The 22,286-nt window shown below is 39.9% G+C and overlaps 1 protein-coding gene across 1 annotated transcript in view; it reads right to left on the bottom strand.

Moving 5' to 3' along the window:
* Window positions 1-22,005, bottom strand: part of LOC123405652 — a 54,375-nt gene extending 32,370 nt beyond the window's left edge. Inside the window, exons 1-3 of the mRNA XM_045099263.1 lie at window positions 21,920-22,005; window positions 21,733-21,838; window positions 21,354-21,628 (exon numbers count right to left, since the gene is read on the bottom strand). Coding sequence (XP_044955198.1) covers window positions 21,354-21,628; window positions 21,733-21,838; window positions 21,920-22,005 — 467 coding nt within the window. The remainder of the gene's footprint in view (window positions 1-21,353; window positions 21,629-21,732; window positions 21,839-21,919) is intronic.
* Between the last annotated feature and the right edge of the window lie 281 nt (window positions 22,006-22,286).

Raw genomic sequence — 22,286 nt, 5'->3', positions numbered from 1 at the left:
CTGGAGTTGGGTGATTTTTTACCCTTTTTCTTGGTTTCCAGGTCCAGAATTCCAGTTTCTGGCAGTTTCCCTCTTCGTGCTGTACCTTGCATATTCAGAGAAAATAGGCATAATAATTGTATCACAATGAAGAATAATGCACAAGAATAACATAAATATCAATAAGAATTCATGATGCATAATGGACGTATCAACCACCCATCTAATGACAGGTGGGACGTGGGACCTCCCTTACCTCCTCGACACACCAACGCACAAATATAGCGAACAAAAGGTGCAAAAAGAGCAATGGCGGGACTCAAACCTATGACTCCTTGCTTTCCACTCAGATTGCAAACCACCAAGCCAGCAACAGGCTAGTGATGAAACTCCACATGTGTTCTACTTAAAGTGTGGTGGTGGGTGGGATTGGGCCTCTGTGGGTTGAGGCCATATGTTTTCTTCTTTTGAAATTTTCGTGAGCGGAGTCGGCCTTGGCCCATTGAATAGGAGATGCGAGATGCCTTCATATTTCTGAACAAAAAACATGCATTCGGCCCATTACAAAAATAGGAAAATATCAGGTTTTCTATTATTGACTAAAAGGGAGGTTTTTAACTATGTCTCTCTAAAAGAAGATTTTTCATTATGAAAAATCTCAGAACAAGTTAAACAATAGGAAATAGTACGAATAGGACAAATCATGAACTCATAAACGAATCTTGCTATATGGATTAACACTTAGAAAATTAAAAATTAATTTAACATGCAAGCATTTGGTTAATCACACACAAAATATGGTCTAATATTTTTAAATGATTGGTGACATTTTGCCAAAAATATTTGGTTGTTTCTTCACACATGACACATTTTGCCAAGATTATTTCGTCGTTTCACTCGAATGCTCTGAATTTTCATACATGACACCTCATTTCTGAGAACACTTTTTGAAATATTTGTCGTATTTGAAGTTTGTTATATTTTGGAAACTAGGTTGCATATAATGATACAATGCGAAGGTTTTCCAATTTTTTTGAATTTATTATGTCAATTTCAAAATGCGGTCAAAACATGGGACATGACCGTTCGTACCTAGGTGTAAAATTTTGCAAACAAATTGTTGGATCTCTCATGAAATAGGTACTTATGTATATAAAAATGATTTTTGGAAAAAATCATGAGCAAACTATCAAACATGTGTAGTTCAAATTTGACCCACTTCCAACTAAATCGATGGAAATTTGCCTTTTTGATGAGAGGTGGATCCACAGCCTTTGACACACAATCATTTGGTAAATTGTACATAAAATATGGTCTAATATTTTCTACAAATGGTGTGGTGCCATTTTGCAACAAATATTTGGTAGGTGTTTCACAAAAAACTCATTTTGGCACTCGAAAAATGGAAAACAAAACTTTTATTGAAATAAAATGAAAACTCACATTGGCAACATCATTTGCAATTCCAAGATGCACCCTTGTGCACATATAAGATCATTTGAACAAACTATGTCATGATTATTGGCATAACATTGGTTGTTTCGCTCGAAAGCTACGAATCTTCACACATGATAGCTCATTTCTGAGATCACTTTTTTCAAACAATTGTTGTGTTACAATTTATTATTTTTCGTGGTAACTTGGTCACATATAATGACACAATGCGAATGTTGTCCCATTTTTTTCCTGAATTTCTTATGCCAATTTCAAAATGCGGTCAAAACGGCGGGCATGACCGTTCCTAGCTAGTGGTTGAATATTGCAAAAACAATGGTTGGATCTCTGATGAAATAGGTATTCATGTATCTGAAAATGTTTTTTGGAAAAAATCTGGAGCAAACTATCAAGCACCTATAGTTTAAATTTGACCCACTTCCACCTGAATCAGCGAAAATTTGTCTTTTTAATGAGAGGTGGATTGTGAGCTTTTAACACAATAATTTGGTCAATTGTACATAAAATATGGTCTAATATTTTCTAAAAAAGTTGTGGTGCCATTTTGCAACAAAGATTTGTAGGTCCTTCACAAAAAAACTCATTTTGGGCACTTGAAAAATGGAAAACAATTTTTTATGCAAAGAGAATGAAAACTCTATTTGACAACATCGTTTTCCATTCTAAGATGCACCTTGTGCACAATATGAGATCATTTGAACAAACTATGTCATGAATATGGCCATAATATTGATCTTTTAGCTTGAAAGCCATTATTCCTCACACATGATAGCTCATTTCCGAGAACACTTCTTAAAAATAATTGTCGTCTTACAAGTTTATTATTTTTCAGGTAAATTGGTCACATATAATCATGCAATGTGAAGGGTTTCCCATTTATTGATTTTTTTAAAAAATCATACCCATTTCAAAATGTGGTCAAAATGGTGGGCATGACAGTTCCTAGACAGTGGTTGGATCTTGGAATTTTTTTGGTGTTTCTCTAATGAAATAGCTATTTGTGTACCTAAAAATGGTTTTTGGAAAAAATCATGAGCAAACTATCAAGCACGTGTAGTTCAAATTTGACCCACTTCCAACTGAATCGGCAGAAATTTTATCTTTTTGATGAGAGGTGGATCCACATCCTTTGACATGCAATCATTTGGTAAATTTTGCAACAAATATTTGGTATGTCTTTCACAAAATAACTCATTTTGGCACTCGGAAGATGGAAAACAAACTTTTTATGCAAAGAAAATGAAAACTCACTTTGGAAACATCATTTGCAATTCCAAGATGCACCCTTGTGCACAATATGAGAACATTTGAGCAAACTATGCCATGATTATTGACATAACATTGGTCGTTTCGCTTGAAAGCTATGAATCTTCACACCTGATAGCTTGTTTCTAAAAACACTTTATTCAAACAATTGTCATATTAAAATTTTATTATTTTTCATGGTAACTTGGTCACATATAGTGTCACAATGCAAAGGCTGTCCCTTTTTTGATTTTTCTTAAATTTCTTGGCCCATTTCAAAATGCGGTCAAAACGGAGGGCATGACCGTTCCTAGATAGTGGTTGAATGTTGCAAAAAAATTTGTTGGATCTCTCATGAAATAGAAATTTATGTATCTAAAAATGATTTTTAAAAAATCTGAAGCACACTATCAAGCACCTATAGTTCAAATTTGATCCACTTCCACGTGAATCAGCGGAAATTTGTCTTTTTAATGAGAGGTGGATCGTCATCTTTTAACATGCAATAATTTGTTCAATTGTAGATAAAATATGTCTAATATTTTCTAAAAATGTTATGGTGTCATTTTGCAACAAAGATTTGGTAGGTCCTTCACAAAGAACACATTTTGGGCACATGAAAAATGGAAATAATTTTTTTAGGCAAAGAAAATGAAAAATCCCTTTGACAACATCGTTTTCCATTCTAAGATGCACCCTTGTGCACAATATGATATCATTTGAACAGACTATGCCATGAATATGGCCATAAGATTGATCTTTTGGCTTGAAAGCCATGATTCCTCACACATGATAGCTCATTTCTGAGAACACTTTTTTAAAATAATTGTCGCATTATAAGTTTATTAATTTTCCTAGTAACTTGGTCACATATAATGACACAATAATGTGAAGGTTTTCCCATTTTTTGAGTTTTTAGGAATTTTTCATGCCCATTTCATAATGTGGTCAAAACTGTGGGCTTGACCATTCCTAGATAGTGGTTGAATCTTGGAATTTATTTGGTGTTTGTCTAATTAAATATCTATTTTTGTACCTAAAATGTTTTTTGGAAAAAAATCATGAGAAAACTATCAAGCACGTGTAGTTCAAATTTGGCCCACGTCCAGGTGAATGAGCGGAAATTTATCTTTTTGATGATAGGTGGATCGATAGCTTTTGACACAAAATAATTTGGTCAACTGTACATAAAATATGGTCTAATATTTTCTAAAAATGGTGTGGTGCCATTTTGCAACAAAGAGTTTGTAGGTCCTTCACAAACCAACTCATTTTGGGCACTCAAAAAAAGGAAAATGAAATTTTTATGCAAAGAAAATGTAAACTCCATTTGGCAACATTGTTCGCCATTCTAAGATGCACAATGTGCACAATATTGTGTCATTTGAAGAAAGTATGCCATGAATATGGTCATAACATTGGTCACTTGGCTTGAAAGCAATGAATATTCATACATGATAGCTCGTTTCTGAGATTTTTTTTAATATTTTCACTGTATTTTATTTTTCTTGAAAACTAAGTCACATATGCTGAAACAAATTGAAGTTTTTTTTTGAATTTATTATGCCAATTTTAAAATGCGATCAAAACGAGGGGCATGACAGCTCCAATGAAGATTGAAGGATGATTGTATTTTTTAGAAGAGTGGATGGAAACATCTTGACACTCAAAATATGGTATATTATTTTTGAAAAATGGTGTAGTCCATTTTTGCAAAAATATTTGATATTTTGTATAAAAAATCAGAGATTAGGGTAAAAAATTGAGTTTTGAGCTGGCCAATGAGAGCTGAGAAACTGCCTCCAAGTTGATCACCCAGCTGGACGCGATCCGAGCCATCCATCAGCACCCATCCAATGGTGGATCCTCTCTTGAGAAACTAAAACCCTAACCATCCACCCACCATCTCCATACCCAATCAAGGCACCACGCCGCCCCGCCTTTGTCTCCCACATCTTCCACCGAGGATTCCCACCGCCCCGCCCCCACCCACTGTCGACCTCGTCTCCACCACCCACACTCTCCCCCTCCCCTCGCCTTCACTCCCTAGATCTACCAGCCCAGGTGTGGAAATGGCGTTCACCCTCCTCCTTATCTTCTAGGGCTAGGGTTTGCGGTCAGAGAAGACAAGGGTCGGGCGGCAATGGACACTCGTCACGCGACCTGACGGAGGAGAAGAAGGTCCACCGTTAGGCCCTCGCCGACTCCCTCGCATGCTCCAAAACTACCTGCTCATCCTGTCATTGCTGTTGCAGATGATCCGCAACCAGATCTTGATCAGCCTGTCCTGCAACCAAACCGCACGAAGCAAGCCCCACATCATCAACCATGACATCAAGTTCAACCAGGTCGACCTCGTCCACGGATGGGACAACTAGATCGCGTTCAACAAAGGTTGTTCGGGCTCGAGGCTTCATCCCCTAGTCAATGCGTCACCACCTCCCCATCTCCGGCAGCTTCCCATAGGTAGTATAGTGCCTCCTCCTTGTCCCACCCTGATCTCCATCCGCATCCCCCCCGGCGAGATCGTCGTCTCTGATGTGATGACACCAAGGCCATCGCCAAGCCCGACTCATCTTAGCTTTTATTGTTGTCTGTATACATGTATGCATCTACTCGTCATGTGTAAGTCGTTGAAATACTAGCGCTCGATGGAAGTCGTTGGATGATTGTTGGAGTTGAATTTGTGATGTTTTTAGTAAACTGAGAATTCAAAAGTAATGACCTATTTCTTCTATGACCGATCTACGTAATAAAACTATGATTTTTCTATAATGCAAGAATCTAGGTTGATGATCTAGCGGGAGTAGGTTATTTGTCCACATCAAGTGAATTTCTGTTTGTATGTTTACTGCCCACTGTCACTAAGAGCATTGCTGTTGTGGTGATTGATTCTTACTGGAGTTCTGTGTTAATCTGATTTATTCATGATGTGATAGTAGAAATAAAATAGATAGATTGGACAGTGTTATGGCTTTGATTTTCCTAGGTTGTAGTTTCATTTCATATCGTGTTATATTACATTGTGTCATCTGGCACATATGTGAGGTTTCTAACATTCTTATGCTACATTGAAACATCAACCTAAGATGTTAAAAACCTTAAGCCGAACCTATGACATCTCAGTTTATATGATAATCATTGTTGTTAAAATGCTATTAGTTGTTTTCATACGATTATTTCCCTCAATTGTTGTGTAGTTATATCCATATTTTTTGTACCTTTTTGCAAATGAAAGTTTGTGCAAGATGTGGAGATGCAAATTGTCTTTTGACCCACAGTGCTTTTAGAAACTTGAGTCTGATGATATTTCCTTGCCGGTAGCAGGCTCCTAGCGATAAAGATGTTGTTGATTCCTCATGTAGTTTTGTTGCTTTCCTGCAGTTTACATTTCTAAGCTGATCTGCTATAGGTGTCCACTTCTCCTGTGTAGGAATACTTGTGTGTTGATGATTTCCTTAACTCTGTACTTAACAGTTGAACATGAGCATGTTATATGATCAACTTACCATTGCTTCAACAACTTTGAAAAATATTTCTTGATAAACTGCTTTATGTCCAAATGCATAATATTCTGCACTCAGAATCTGTTAGCAAATTCACGTATAAGTTACATTGTCCGTTAATTTTGCTAACATAGTTTCTACTCTGTCCAAATTCACATATGCCCTTTTGGAAACTCGTAATTGTCCTTTTATTGTTTGTTTTATGTACATGATAGATGTTTGTTATATATCTACTATTTCTTCTCTCAAAGACATATCTATATAAATGTATACATTTCATATTTATTTAAAAATTGCCCAGCCATGCATGCATGTCTATGGGTCTGTCACTAGCAGTTCTATTGTTCATGAATCTTGCTAGTTATTTAGAGTTTCTTGTGTCTTGTTTCATCATTTTCTTTTGTTTTGTTCCTAACTATTTTGTTCTATCACATGCAGTTGATGTCCTTTGTTCGTGTTTCGTGGCGAGCTATAGGACGAAGAACCCAGAAGAAGCATAGAGTTTGGCTCATTGGAGCTAGTTATACTTTGATAGATAGTTATAATTAGCTATTTAGTTGTGTTTTTTGTATCTGGATAACTGATGTTAACTATGGTTGCCTATAAATGTGATATGAACTATGTTTGATTGTAATATTCCGAGTTTGGTAGTTTTTAGTGTTTGATTTTTTAATTTTATTCAAATTGTAATCTGCCAAGTCTGTTTGGATTTAAATTGGTTATTTATTTATGCAAAATTGAAATCTAAACAATATGACCCTCAGATCTAGGATCCACTTACTAGATCCTCACAACTGTGACCAACTTGATCCTCTTAAACCCGACAACTAGGACTCAAATACCCATGTCGCTATTGGGCACTTATTTTGAAAAATATATAGAATATGTTGAGCCTAAAAGGCCATGGCCCAAAATTTAGAAGGCTAAATTATAGGGTTTAGCCCATGTAGTTGACAAAAATTAATAGGAAAAATATTAATAAATGGGCTAAATTATTGGGCTTGGCCCGTCAAGATGGTTGAACTCGACCAGACTGATTCTGATCTATGACCGATTCTTTGATCGTAATTTCGCCATGTTAGCTTGCCACATTGGATATGGCGTGGTCTGGGCAAACTGAGAGTGACCAAAGCAATTGGTCATAAAATCTATGACCATTTATTTTGGTTGTAACAATCTATGACCACTGCACAAAAAAGGTTGTTAAGTTTCATTAAACACGATCAACTTTTGACCAACTAGTTTCGTTCACATAAAGGTCATAAATGAAAAACAACGACTATCCAGGGACTAATATGGAGGGTCACAAGATAGCATATTTCTTGTAGTGAAGCTTAATTCCTACTCGTCCCCGAGTACGTAAATGATAAAATAAACAATTTATGAAGTGTGAATGCTAGTATAGTCTATAAAAATGACCAAGGAATTTTAGTCACTTTTCTAGCATCATAACCATCACCTTTTTCTCATGAAACTCATTATGATAGGTTAGCAACCAATTTACATGTTATGGTCCAAACAATCTATTCTCTTGAAACTTAACAACATATGTTCTTAGTCATCAAATAATTTCAATGCTTCTTATTTTAAAAGTCTAAGTAAGAACCCCACATACTCAATTATTATATAGTCTTCTATGATCGATAATACCCAAAGCATATTTTTAGAACAAACAACATCCATCGAACACATAGAAAGATAGGGTCTTAATGTTTTTCCTCCCAACACACTTATCATGAAGATAATTTTCAACAATAATGAATCATGATCAAATATATTTGACTAGATATATGTCTTTGGATCTTTCCCACCACATGGTGCTTGCCACCTAATAGATGTAGCTTGGAATAAGAAGTTGAGTCACCATGAAGAGTAAATAACATGAAAGTAAATAGGTTGTACCTTTGTAGAGGAAAGCACGGATTTGCAGAGGTGCCATAGCTCATTGCTTAAAATAGAGATGAATATATTTCGGGTGGTGTGCTTTTCCTGTCAATGTTACAACAAGGGATTTCAATATCGTCCATGCTTATCACGTTATTGGCGGTTCCCAAACAGAATTGAATTTTTTCTCCCCCTCAACCATTCAAACACTTTCCATGGCTAGCCATATCCACGGGTGCCCTCCAAACAATTAACTTTCTAGGGGGAGTTTTTGTTTATTTATTTATTTTATATTATGCAGGATTGGACATCCTTTTTGTTGGAAATATGCCCTAGAGGCAATAATAAATTAGTTATTATTATATTTCTTTGTTCATGATAATCGTTTATTATCCATGCTATAATTGTATTGATTGGAAACACAGTGCATGTGTGGATACATAGACAAAACACTGTCCCTAGTAAGCCTCTAGTTGACTAGCTCGTTGATCAAAGATGGTCAAGGTTTCCTGACCATAGGCAAGTGTTGTCACTTGATAACGGGATCACATCATTAGGAGAATCATGTGATGGACTAGACCCAAACTAATAGACGTAGCATGTTGATCGTGTCATTTTGTTGCTACTGTTTTGTGCATGTCAAGTATTTGTTCCTATGACCATGAGATCATATAACTCACTGACACCGGAGGAATGCTTTCTGTGTATCAAACGTCGCAACGTAACTGGGTGACTATAAAGATGCTCTACAGGTATCTCCGAAGGTGTTCGTTGAGTTAGTATGGATCGAGACTGGGATTTGTCACTCCATGTGACGGAGAGGTATCTCGGGGCCCACTCGGTAATACAACATCACACACAAGCCTTGCAAGCAATGTGACTTAGTGTAAGTTGCGGGATCTTGTATTACAGAACGAGTAAAGAGACTTGCCGGTAAACGAGATTGAAATAGGTATGCGGATACTGACGATCGAATCTCGGGCAAGTAACATGCCGAAGGACAAAGGGAATGACATACAGGATTATATGAATCCTTGACACTGAGGTTCAACCGATAAGATTTTCGGAGAATATGTAGGTTCCAATACGGGCATCCAGGTCCCGCTAGTGGATATTGACCGAGGAGTCACTCGGGTCATGTCTACATAGTTCTCGAACCCGCAGGGTCTGCACACTTAAGGTTCGACGTGCTTTTATGCGTATTTGAGTTATATGGTTGGTTACCGAATGTTGTTAGCAGTCCCGGATGAGATCCAGGACGTCACGAGGAGCTCCGGAATGGTCCGGAGGTAAAGCTTGATATATAGGAAGTCCTGTTTTGGTCACCAGAAAAGTTTCGGGCTCATCGGTAGTGTACCGGGAGTGCCGGGGACCATCGGGAGGGGTGTCACGGCCCAGGGGTCTCATGGGCTATGGGAAGAGATAAACCAGCCTGTAGTGGGCTGGAATATGTTCCCACTAAGGCCCATAAGGTTTGAGACGGAAAAAACACAAGGTGGAAAGAGTTTCCAAGTGGGAAGATGGAATCCTACTCCAAGTAGGATTGGAGTAGGACTCCTCCACCTCCAATTTCGGCCAAACCTTGAGGGTTTGAGGCTGCCTCTTCCCTCCCCCTCCCTCCTATATATACTGAGGTATTAGGGCTGATTAGAGACAACTTTTGCCACGGCAGCCCGACCACATACCTCCACGGTTTTTCCTCTAGATCGCGTTTCTGTGGAGCTCGGGCGGAGCCCTGCTGAGATTAGATCACCACCAACCTCCGGAGCGCCATCAAAATGCCGGAGAACTCATCTACCTCTCCGTCTCTCTTGCTGGATCAAGAAGGCCGAGATCATCGTCGAGCTGTACGTGTGCTGAACGCGGAGGTGCCGTCCGTCCGGCACAAGATCGGAGCGGATCGTGGGACGGATCGCGGGACGGTTCGTGGGACGGTTCGCGGGGCGGATCGAGGGACGTGAGGACATTCCACTACATCAACCGCGTTCACTAAAGCTTCTGCTGTGCGATCTACGAGGGTACGTAGATCGGAAATCCCGTCTCGTAGATGGACATCACCATGATAGGTCTTTGTGAGCGTAGGAAATTTTTTGTTTCCCATGCGACGTTCCCCAACAGTGGCATCATGAGCTAGGTTCATGCGTAGATGTCTTCTCGAGTAGAACACAAAAGTTTTTGTGGGCGGTGATGTGCGTTTTGCTGCCCTCCTTAGTCTTTTCTTGATTCCGCGGTATTGTTGGATCGAATCGGCTCGGACCGACATTACTCGTACGCTTACGAGAGACTGGTTTCATCGCTACGAGTAACTCCGTTGCTCAAAGATGAACGGCGAGTGTCGGTTTCTCCAACTTTAGTTGAATCGGATTTGACTGAGGTGGTCCTTGAATGAGGTTAAATAGCAATTCATATATATCCGTTGTGGTGTTTGCGTAAGTAAGATGCGATCTTACTAGATACCCATGGTCACCACGTAAAACATGCAACAACAGTTAGAGGACGTCTAACTTGTTTTTACAGGGTATGCTTGTGATGTGATATGGCCAACGATGTGATGTGATATATTGGATGTATGAGATGATCATGTTGTAATAGTTAATATCGACTTGCATGTTGATGGTACGGCAACCGGCAGGAGCCATAGGGTTGTCTTTAAACTAACGTTTGTGCTTGCAGATGCGTTTACTATATTGCTAGGACGTAGCTTTAGTAGTAATAGCATGAGTAGCACGACAACCCCAATGGCGACACGTTGATGGAGATCATGGTGTGACGCGGGTGACAAGAAGATCGTGCCGGTGCTTTGTGATGGAGATCAAGAAGCACATGATGATGGCCATATCATGTCACTTATGAATTGCATGTGATGTTAATCCTTTATGCACCTTATCTTGCTTAGAGCGACGGTAGCATTATGAGGTGATCTCTTACTAAAATTTCAAGACGAAATTGTGTTCTCCCCGACTGTGCACCGTTGCGACAGTTCTTCGTTTCGAGACACAACGTGATGATCGGGTGTGATAGACTCAACGTTCACATACAACGGGTGCAAAACAGTTGCACACGCGGAACACTCGGGTTAAGCTTGACGAGCCTAGCATGTGTAGACATGGCCTCGGAATGCATGAGACCGAAAGGTCGAGCATGAATCGTATAATTGATATGATTAGCATAGAGATGCTTACCACTGAAACTATTCTCGACTCACGTGATGATCAGACTGGAGATAGTGGATTTGGATCATGTACCACTCAAATGACTAGAGAGATGTACTTTTTGAGTGGGAGTTATTAAGTAATATGATTAATTGAACTAATTGTCATGAACATAGTCTAATGGTCTTTGCGAATTACGATGTAGCTTGCGCTATAGCTCTACTATTTTTATATGTTCCTAGAGAAAATTTAGTTGAAAGTTGATAGTAGCAAACTTTGCAGACTGAGTCTGTAAAACCAAGGATTGTCCTCGTTGCTGCGCAGAAGGCTTATGTACTTAATGCACCACTCAGTGTGTTGCACCTCGAGCATCGTCTGTAGATGTTGTGAACATCCGACATACACGTTTCTGATGACCACATGATAGTTCAGTACAAAATACTTAATGGCTTAGAAGCAAGGCGCCGAAGACGTTTCGAAACGTCACGGAACATAAGAGATGTTCTAAAGAGATGAAATTGTGATTTCATGCTTGTGCCCTTGTTAAGAGGTATGAGACCTCTGACAAGGTTCTTTGTCCACGAAGTAAAGGAGAAAAGCTCAATCGTTGAGCGTGTGCTCAAATTATCTGAGTACGACAATCGCTTGAATCAAGTGGGAGTTGATCTTCCAGATAAGATAGTGATGGTTCTCCAAAGTCACTGTCACCAAGCTGTGAGAGCTTCGTGATGAACTATAACATATCAAGGATAGATACAATGATCCTTGAGCGATTCGCGATGTTTGACACTGCGAAAGTAGAAATCAAGAAGGAGCATCAATAGTTGATGGTTAGTAAAACCACTAAGTTTCGAGAAAGGCAAGGGCTAGAAGGGATACTTCGTGAAACGGCAAAGCAGTTGCTGCACTAATGAAGAGACCTGAGATTAAACCCAAGCCCGGGACTAAGTGCTTCTGTTATGAGGGGAACGGTCACTGAGGCAGAGCAACTCTAGCTACTTGGTAGATAAGAAGGCTGGCAAAAGTCTAAAGAAGTATATTTGATATACATGATGTTGATGTGTACTTTACTAGTACTCCTAGTAGCACGAGGGTATTGGATACTGGTTCGGTTGCTAAGTGATTAGTAACATGAAATAAAGCTACGGCATAAACGGAGACTAGCTCAAGGCGAGGTGACGATACGTGTTGGAAGTGTTTCCAAGGTTGATATGATCAAACGTCGCACACTCCCTCTACCATCGGGATTGGTGTTAAACCTAAATAATTGTTATTTGGTGCTTGCGTTAAGCATGAACATGATTGGATCGTGTTTATTGCAATACGATTATTCATTTAAAGAGAATAATGGTTACTCTATTTGCTTGAATAATCACCTTCAATGGTTTATTGAATCTCGATCGTAGTGTTACACATGTTCATGATATTGGTGCCAAAAGATACGAGGTAATGATGATAGTACCACTTACTTGTGGCACTGCCGCTTGAGTCATGTTGGTATAATTTGCATGAAGAGGCTCCATGCTGATGGATCTTTATACTCACTTGATTTTGAATCACTAGTGACATGCAAATCATACCACATGAGCAAGGCCTTGTTTTCATTGAGATGAAACAAGATAGTAACTTGTTGGAAGTGATACATTTTGATGTATGCAGTCCAACGGGTGCTGAGCCACGCAGTGGATATCATTATGTTCTTACTTCAATGACGATTTGAGTAGATACAAGAGTATTTAGTTAATGAATCACAAGTTTGAAATATTGAAAAAGTTCAATTCTATTTCAGAGTGAAGTTCATCGTAACAAGAGCATAAACTGTCTATGATATGATCATAGAGATGAATATCTGAGTTGCGAGTTTTGGTACACAGTTAAGACAATGTGGAAGTTGTTTCGCAATTCATGGCACCTGGAACATCATAGTGTGATGATGTGTCTGAACGTCATAGCCACGCACTATTTGGTATGGTGCATGCTATGATGTCTCTTATCGAATTACCACTATCGTTTATGGGTTATGCGTTAGAGACAACCGCATTCACTTTAAATAGGGCACCGCGTATTTCCGTTGAGATGACACAGTATAGATTGAGGTTTAGAGAAATCTAAACTGTCGTTTCTTGAAAGTTTGGGGCTTCGACACTTGTGTGAAAAAGTTTCAGCCGAATAAGCTCAAACCCAAAGCGGATAAATGCATCTTCATAGGATATCCAAAACAGTTGGGTACATCTCCTATCTCAGATCCGAAAGCAAAGTGTTTGTTTCTAGAAATGGATCCTTTCTCGAGGAAAGGTTTCTCTCGAAAGAATTGAGTGGGAGGGTGGTAGAACTTGATGAGGTTATTGAACCATCACTTCAACCAGTGTGTAGCAGGGCGCAGGAAGTTGTTCCCGTGGCGCCTACACCAATTGAAGTGAAAGCTGATGATGGTGATCATCGAGCAACAGATCAAGTTACTACAAACCTCGTAGGTTGACAAGGTCGCGTACTACTGCAGAGTGGTACGGTAACCCTGTCTTGGAGGTCATGTTGTTGAGCAACAGTGAACCTACGAGTTATGGAGAAAGCAATGGTGGGCCCGGATTCCGACAAATGGCTGGAAGCCATGAAATCCGAGAGAGGATCCATGTATGAAAACAAAGTGTAGACTTTGGAAGAACTACTTGATGGTCATAGGACTATTGAGTAAAGATGGATCTTTAAAAGGAAGACATACGATGATGGTGATATGTCACTATTAAGAAAAGCTCGACTTGTCGCAAAGATGTTTCCGACAAGATCAAACAGTTGACTATGATGAGACTTTCTCACTCGTAGCGATGCTGAAAGTCTGTTAGAATTATGTTAGTAGTTGCTGCATTATTTATGAAATATTGCACATAGGATGTCAAAACATTGTTTCCTCGACGGCTTCCTTGAGCAAACATTGTATGTGATACAACCAGGAGGTTTGTCGATCCTAAAGATACTAGCAAGTATGCAAGCTCCAGCGATCCTTCAATGGACTGGTGCAGGCATCTCGGAGTTGGAATATACACTTTGATGAGATGATCAAAGATTTAAGGTTTGTACAAGGTTTATGAGAAACTTGTATTTCCAAAGAAGTGAGTGGGAGCACTATAGAATTTCTGATAAGTATATGTGGTTGACATATTGTGGATCAGAAGTAATGTAGAATTTCTGTAAAGCATACAAGGTTGTTTGAAAGGAGTTTTCAAAGGAGTACCTGGATTGCGCTACTTGAACGTTGAGCATCAAAGATCTATGGAGATAGATCGAAAGCGCTAAATGGAAGTTTCAACAAGATGCATGCCTTGACAAGTTTTTGAAGGAGTTCAAAATCGATCAGCAAAGAAGGAGTTCTTGGTTGCGTTGTGAGGTGTGAATTTGGGTAAGACTCAAAACCCGACCCTGGCAGAATAAAGAGAATAGACGAAGGTCGTCTTCTATGCCTTGGCCGTAGAATCTGAAGTATGCCATGCTGGGTACCGCACCTGATGTGTGCCTTGACTCAAAGTCTGTTGAGAGGTACAGAGAGTGATCCATGATTGAATCACTAGCAGCGGTCAAAATTTATCCTTAGTAACTGATGGACTAAGGAATTTTTCTCGATTATGGAGGTGGTTAAAGAGTTCGTCGTAAAGGGTTACGTCGATGCAAGCTTTGACAATAATCCGAATAACTATGAGTAGTGAAACGGATTCGTATAGTAGAGTAGATATTTGGAGTATTTCCGAATAGCACATAGTAGCAGCATCTATAAGATGACATAAAGATTTGTAAAGAACACACGGATCTGAAAGTTTCAGAACCGTTGACTAAAACCTCTCTCACGAGCAAGACGTGATCAGACCCCATAACTATATGGGTGTTGGATTCGTTGGAATCACATGGTGATGTGAACTAGATTATTGACTCTAGTGCAAGTGGGAGACTGTTGGAAATATGCCCTTGAGGCAATAATAAATTAGTTATTATTATATTTCTTTGTTCATGATAATCGTTTATTATCCATGCTATAATTGTATTGATTGGAAACACAGTGCATGTGTGGATACATAGACAAAACACTCTCCCTAGTAAGCCTCTAGTTGACTAGCTCGTTGATCAAAGATGGTCAAGGTTTCCTGACCATAGGAAAGTGTTGTCACTTGATAACGGGATCACATCATTAGGAGAATAATGTGATGGACTAGACCCAAACTAATAGACGTAGCATGTTGATCGTGTCATTTTGTTGCTACTGTTTTCTGCGTGTCAAGTATTTGTTCCTATGACCATGAGATCATATAACTCACTGACACCGGAGGAATGCTTTGTGTGTATCAAACGTTGCAACGTACCTGGGTGACTATAAAGATGCTCTACAGGTATCTCCGAAGGTTTTCGTTGAGTTAGTATGGATCGACACTGGGATTTGCCACTCCGTGTGACGGAGAGGTATCTCGGGGCCCACTCGGTAATACAACATCACACACAAGCCTTGCAAGCAATGTGACTTAGTGTAAGTTGCGGGATCTTGTATTACGGAACGAGTAAAGAGACTTGCCGGTAAACGAGATTGAAATAGGTATGCGGATACTGACGATCGAATCTCGGGCAAGTAACATACCGAAGGACAAAGGGAATGACATACGGGATTATATGAATCCTTGACACTGAGGTTCAACCGATAAGATCTTCGGAGAATATGTAGGATCCAATATGGGCATCCAGGTCCCGCTATTGGATATTGACCGAGGAGTCACTCGGGTCATGTCTACGTAGTTCTCGAACCCGCAGGGTCTGCACACTTAAGGTTCGACGTGCTTTTATGCGTATTTGAGTTATATGGTTGGTTACCGAATGTTGTTTGGAGTCCCGGATGAGATCCAGGACGTCACGAGGAGCTCCGGAATGGTCTGGAGGTAAAGATTGATATATAGGAAGTCCTATTTTGGTCACCGGAAAAGTTTCGGGCTCATCGGTAGTGTACCGGGAGTGCCGGGAGGGGTGCCGGGGACCATCAGGAGGGGTGTCACGCCCCAAGGGGTCTCATGGGCTATGGGAAGAGATAAACCAGCCCCTAGTGGGCTGGAATAAGTTCCCACTAAGGCCCATAAGGTTTGAGAAGGAAAAAACACAAGGTGGAAAGAGTTTCCAAGTGGGAAGGTGGAATCCTACTCCAAGTAGGATTGGAGTAGGACTCCTCCACCTCCAATTTCGGCCAAACCTTGAGGGTTTGAGGCTGCCTCTTCCCTCCCCTCCCTCCTATATATACTGAGGTATTAGGGCTGATTTGAGACAACTTTTGCCACGGCAGCCCGACCACATACCTCCACGTTTTTTCCTCTAGATCGCGTTTCTGCGGAGCTCGGGCGGAGCCCTGCTGAGATTAGATCACCACCAACCTCCGGAACGCCGTCACGCTGTCGGAGAACTCATCTACCTCTCCGTCTCTCTTGCTGGATCAAGAAGGCCAAGATCATCGTCGAGCTGTACGTGTGCTGAAAGCGGAGGTGCGGGCCGTTCGGCACTAGATCGGAGCGGATCGTGGGACGGATCGCGGGACGGTTCGTGGGACGGTTCGCGGGGCGGATCGAGGGACGTGAGGACGTTCCACTACATCAACCGCATTCACTAACGCTTCTGCTGTGCGATCTACGAGGGTACGTAGATCGGAAATCCCCTCTCGTAGATGGACATCACCATGATAGGTCTTTGTGCGCGTAGGGAATTTTTTGTTTCCCATGCGACGTCCCCCAACACTTTTTACCAGCCTCTCTTGTACAATGACAAGTGAATAAACACTCATCATGAGAATAATCCACTTAGCATGGAAGATATTAACTGCTACGATCGCTCCAAGAGCGGTACGGGTACACAAACCTGATGTTTTGAAGGATTTAGAGGTGGCACATGCAAATTTACATGGAATGGTAGTAAAATACTATATATAGGTAGGTATGGTGGACTCTCATGGAAGAAACTTAGCTCAAGGATTTGGATGCACAAGTAGTATCTCTACTTAGTATGAAGTTCTGGCTAGCAAAAGGTTCTAAACAAGCACCACATGTTGGAGGATCCATAACAATATAACTTCTATGCAAATATACCCAAACATAACCATTACGTTGTCTTCCTTTTCAAACTTCAACAATTTGATCAAATATGAAATTAATTAATGGGTATTCAAAATCAGAAAACATGTTGAAGATAGTATATTTGTAAGTGCAAGTTCTGTGTCTTACACTAATCATTCATGAATTGCTTGTATGACCAATATTGTGATTATCAAACTTCAATAGATTTTACTTTCTAAACCAAATGTGAAACTACTACTAAGAATATAGCATATTTATTGTATTCAAATCATTCACAATTTACTCTTAGGATATAAGTGAAGCACAAGATATAAGTGAAGATCAATGAGTAGCCAAACAATTAAGTAGCTATGGGATGACTCTCTCTCAATAAAGATTTTAAGTTCTGAGATTTATTTCAAAACAACAAAGAAAACAAAAGACACTCCAAGAATAGCACATATCATGTGAACAAATAAAAACTTAGGCTCAACATAGGCTAACTGATAGTTGTTGACAAAGAGAGGTGGGATGTGTAGCATCCCCAAGCTTAGAGGCTTGAGACTCCTTGCAATGTTGACTTGGGTTGTCTTGGGCATCCCCAAGATTGAGATTTTGTATCTCGATCAATCCTACGATATCCCGATTTCACCTAAGTCTCCAAAACTTCATCCACACAAAACTTGAAAAGAACTCGTGAGATTGGTTAGTACACATAAGAATCAATCAACACTTCATATACTGCCATGACAGGTTGCAAAATAATTTGCAAACATAAAGTACTATATACTATCATTTCCACAATTTATATCCATCAATAAAAGCCACAAAATTTCTATGATAAGTAGATAACAGAAGTATGACAACAATCTGTCCAAACAGAACAGTTTGTAGCAATCAATTTAAAAATCATACTTCTGTATCTCCAAAAATTATTAAAACTTAGAAGTTGATAAATAATTTGTATGATTGTAAGAACTTTATAAGCATTCCACTTTCCAGCAAAATCTCCTAACTCCAATACTACAACAAAAGTTTCTGTTTTTGTACATCACACATGACACATGCAATTCAAGCATTCTAAAGGCAATCCTTAGAACTTTTTATTGAAAAACAAGATTATAAATAATAGAAAGCAAATAATAACAAAATAAAATGTTTCTCCGAGAAAAACACATATCATGTGACGAATAAAAATATAGCTCTAAGTAAGATATACCGATAGTGTTTGAGACGAAAGAGGGGATGCCTTCCGGGGCATCCCCAAGCTTAGACGCTTGAGTCTTCCTTGGATATTACCTTGGGGTGCCTTGGTCAGCCCGAAGCTTAGGGTGTTGCCACTCATTATCTCCTCATATCGGTGTCTCTCTCAAAACTTGAAAGCGTCAATCACACAAAACTTAACGGAACTTCGTGAGAGGGGTTAGTATAATAAAAATAGATCATTTACTTAGGTACCATCAAGACAATATTCATAATTGTTATCACATAATTGTAGGATCGAAAGTATGTCTATAGGGGGGGTGATTAGACTACTTGACAAGATAATTTTTTTGCCTTTTCCCAATTTGACTTGAGAGGCAGCTACGACAGTTATAACAGGTAAAGTACACCCTACACATGGAATTCTAATAGTAGAGCAACAAAAAGTAAAACATGTAAGTCTAAAGTAGAGGAGTAAGGTAGGGAGATCAAACGCATGAGGATGACATGAACATTTTTGGAACGGTTCCAGTAGGTGGCACTATCGTACATCCATGTTAGTGGAGACTTCAACCCAGAGAGGGTAACGGCTGCGAGAGTCCACGGAGGGCTCGACCCACACAGGATCCATAAAGAAGCGGCCGTGTCTATTTCACCACGACTTCCATCCATGGAGGACTAGCCTTACCAACGGTAGATCTTCACAAAGTAGGCGATGTCCTTGCCCTTACAAACATCTTGGTTCAACTCCACAACACAAAGTTGGAGGCTCCCAAGCGACACCTAACCAATCTAGGAGGCACCACCCTCCAAAAGGTAATAGATGTGGTAGATCAATGTACTCCTTGCTCTTATGTTTCTAAAGATAGTGTCCTTAACACAAATCACTCTCTCACAGAATATGCATGGGTAGGAGTTGTTGATTTGGTGGAAAGCAGTTTGGGAGGCTAGAGATCAAGTTTCAAATGATAGGATTGGAATATCTTGGTCTCAACACATGAGTAGGCGGTTCTCTCTCAAAAAATGGATTTAGCAGTGAAGTGTGTGTTCTGAGTGCTTCTCCCATGAATGAGAGGTGGGTTAAGGGGTATATATAGGGAGCAGCCAAATCCAACTGTTACACACAAAAGGGAAAACTCAATGACACCGAAATTGAAAAGTCGATGGTACGGATTAGCACAAAGGTGTGAACTTTTGAATCTCGGTGAGGCCGATATATGAAACTCGGTGGCACCAAAAAGGTGACTAATGGTCAGATGGCCAAACTCAGTGGCACTGATACTCAAACTCGGGAATTCTGATTTTGTGTATCTTGGCAACAGAATGTTGGTCACAGTGAACTCGGTAGAACTGACTTGGTTTCGGTTGCACCAATTTGGTGGGAATGGTAGAGTTTCTGTCTGAGGTCAAACTCGGTGGGTACGATATGGAGATGTTGGTGACACCGAATTTGTGAATGTGGATCTTGACAAAGTGGATATGTGGGGAAAATGACTAAGTGTTTTGGTGGCTAACTTTGAGCATTTGAGCAACCAGTTCATTTTAATACCTCATCCCCTTTTAATAGTATTGGCTTTCCTATGGACTCAAATGTAAATTCTCACAAATATAAAATGAAGAGTCTTCTAGCTTGAAGCTTGAGCCAACATTGTTCCTTTCTTGCATCCAAGGGCATCTCGACATAAACCTTAAGCCATAGCATCTTTTTTTTGAAATATACTTGGAAAACATATTAGTCCAATGATGCATATGTTGTGATTAATTATCAAAATCACCCTAGGGAGCAATTATGCTTTCAATATCCCCCTTTTTGGTAATTGATGACAACATATAGATCAAAGCTTCAACAACAGATATAATCAATGACTAACATCGACGCTTTGAGAAGTATGTGAAAAGCAAGAGCTCCCCCCAAATTTGTGCATTATTTAAAATTTGCGTTTGAATGCAAATGCACAATCGATTAGGATCATGGGTCACTCTTCCATGTCACATACATCTTGGTGGTGCGTAAACAAAATAGGAATGAATAGCAATGCACATGGCACCAACAAGATAAGTGAATGATCATCACAAAGATAGCTAAGAGATAACAGTGTAGCATCAAACAAGATAAAGCGTATGATCAATCACACACATAGGATAAACTCATCGAAAAGACCAAAGTTTTTAAAACCAAATGAGAGGAAACTAGTACAAATACCCGTGCGTTGCACCGGGTTCAAAAAAGAACACAACATGCTTCATGTGTCATTATGCATTATTTTTTATATCCAGTAGCAAAAGAATATGTTCATTGTAATGAGGGACGCCCGTGCTTTGTTTCAGAGAAAACACAAAGACTCCTAGTCCTCCACATGCGTCAGCAGATCGGGCAGACCGGAAATCGCAAGCTCCTCCTCGTCCCTTAAAATCGTGATTTCCTCCTCATCCCTTGGAATGCCTTGCCGGTGTATCATCTACACACCATGGATCGTCGATCGTGGTTGGCTTCCAATCTATGGTAAGAAAGACGACCATGTCAATGTATAGTAAGAAATGATTGTGTCCATCAAAACATCCATCAACGTGGCATGACAACACCTTGGCATTGCTGTTGCCACTTTTTCATTCCCATTTGTCCTATAAAACGGAACAGTGTGAGAAAAAGGAAGTAGCTCACTTGGTGCCACCACAATGTCAGATTTCTCCTTAACTGTCACAAATAAACTGACAAAGCCTTCAATCCCGACTAATGGGACAACAGTAATGCCAGCACTAACTGAGAAATTTTACACGACTTTCACGACTTCATATTCATAGGATCTATGATTATCTGCATCTGATCCCCACTGCATGTTCCATCCCTTATAAAGAGCCCATACCTCACCCTTACTGGGATGTACTTCATATTTCCTCCGTTTGCCTTCCATGAAACAATATGTGAAAGCATGAGTCTGTCTTGCGATATATCTGTTGTTCCTAAGCTATAGCTTCCACAAGCAACGGGCAATTCTTCATCAGACCATTTCTCCTCTGCTTCATTCATTGCAATGCGCTGCAGCCAAGTGAGATGAACTTTAAAGTTGGAGGCATCAAAACCTTTTATTTTAGCATAATATCTTGGCATGCCATCAAGATTATCAAAAAGGGCCCAGATCTGACCAATTGCAAACAGATTAGCATCCCTCAACTTCTCAAAATCGAAAAATCTGCATCAGGGAAAGAAAGCTTCACAAAATAGCAAGGTTGATTTTGACCAACAGTATCTGTAACTTCTGCACTGATATTGTCCTGATCACCTATACCTAGAGTTTTAGCTTCCTCTTGGATGTCTACTTTGCCAAATACATCAGATGGAACCGATTGCCTGTCAACATTAGTGACATTATCATCAAATATTTCTTTCCCATTCAAGTCAGCATTAGATGGAAAATTATTCTTTCTTCACTTCTTTTTCCTATTGTAGTTGAGGCTGCTGCTGCCATCAGCATCTTGCGTCCTCCTAGCTGCCAGAGATCCTAGAACGGTAGTCATTTGCCTTGGCCTATATCAACAAAAACAACAAACACCGTCGGCCAATTATTTTGACAATACCATCTGATAAGAGTCCAAAGAGTTCAAGGATGCTCGTGCACATGAGAAAAGTCGTGAATAGGCTCTTGACTCGACAAACACCAACATCATATTGTTCTAATCCTTTGTGATCTAGCCATCGTCGACACCTTGATCTCCATTCCTATGTGTTCCACTCTTCATCTAACTCGACCCTACATTTATCCCACTCTGCCCCCTCAACTACAACTTCCTTCGAGTTT

The sequence above is a fragment of the Hordeum vulgare genome, chromosome 6H (assembly GCF_904849725.1).
Source record: "Hordeum vulgare subsp. vulgare chromosome 6H, MorexV3_pseudomolecules_assembly, whole genome shotgun sequence".
Classification (NCBI taxonomy): Eukaryota; Viridiplantae; Streptophyta; class Magnoliopsida; order Poales; family Poaceae; genus Hordeum; species Hordeum vulgare.
This window is presented reverse-complemented; position numbering and strand designations above follow the sequence as displayed.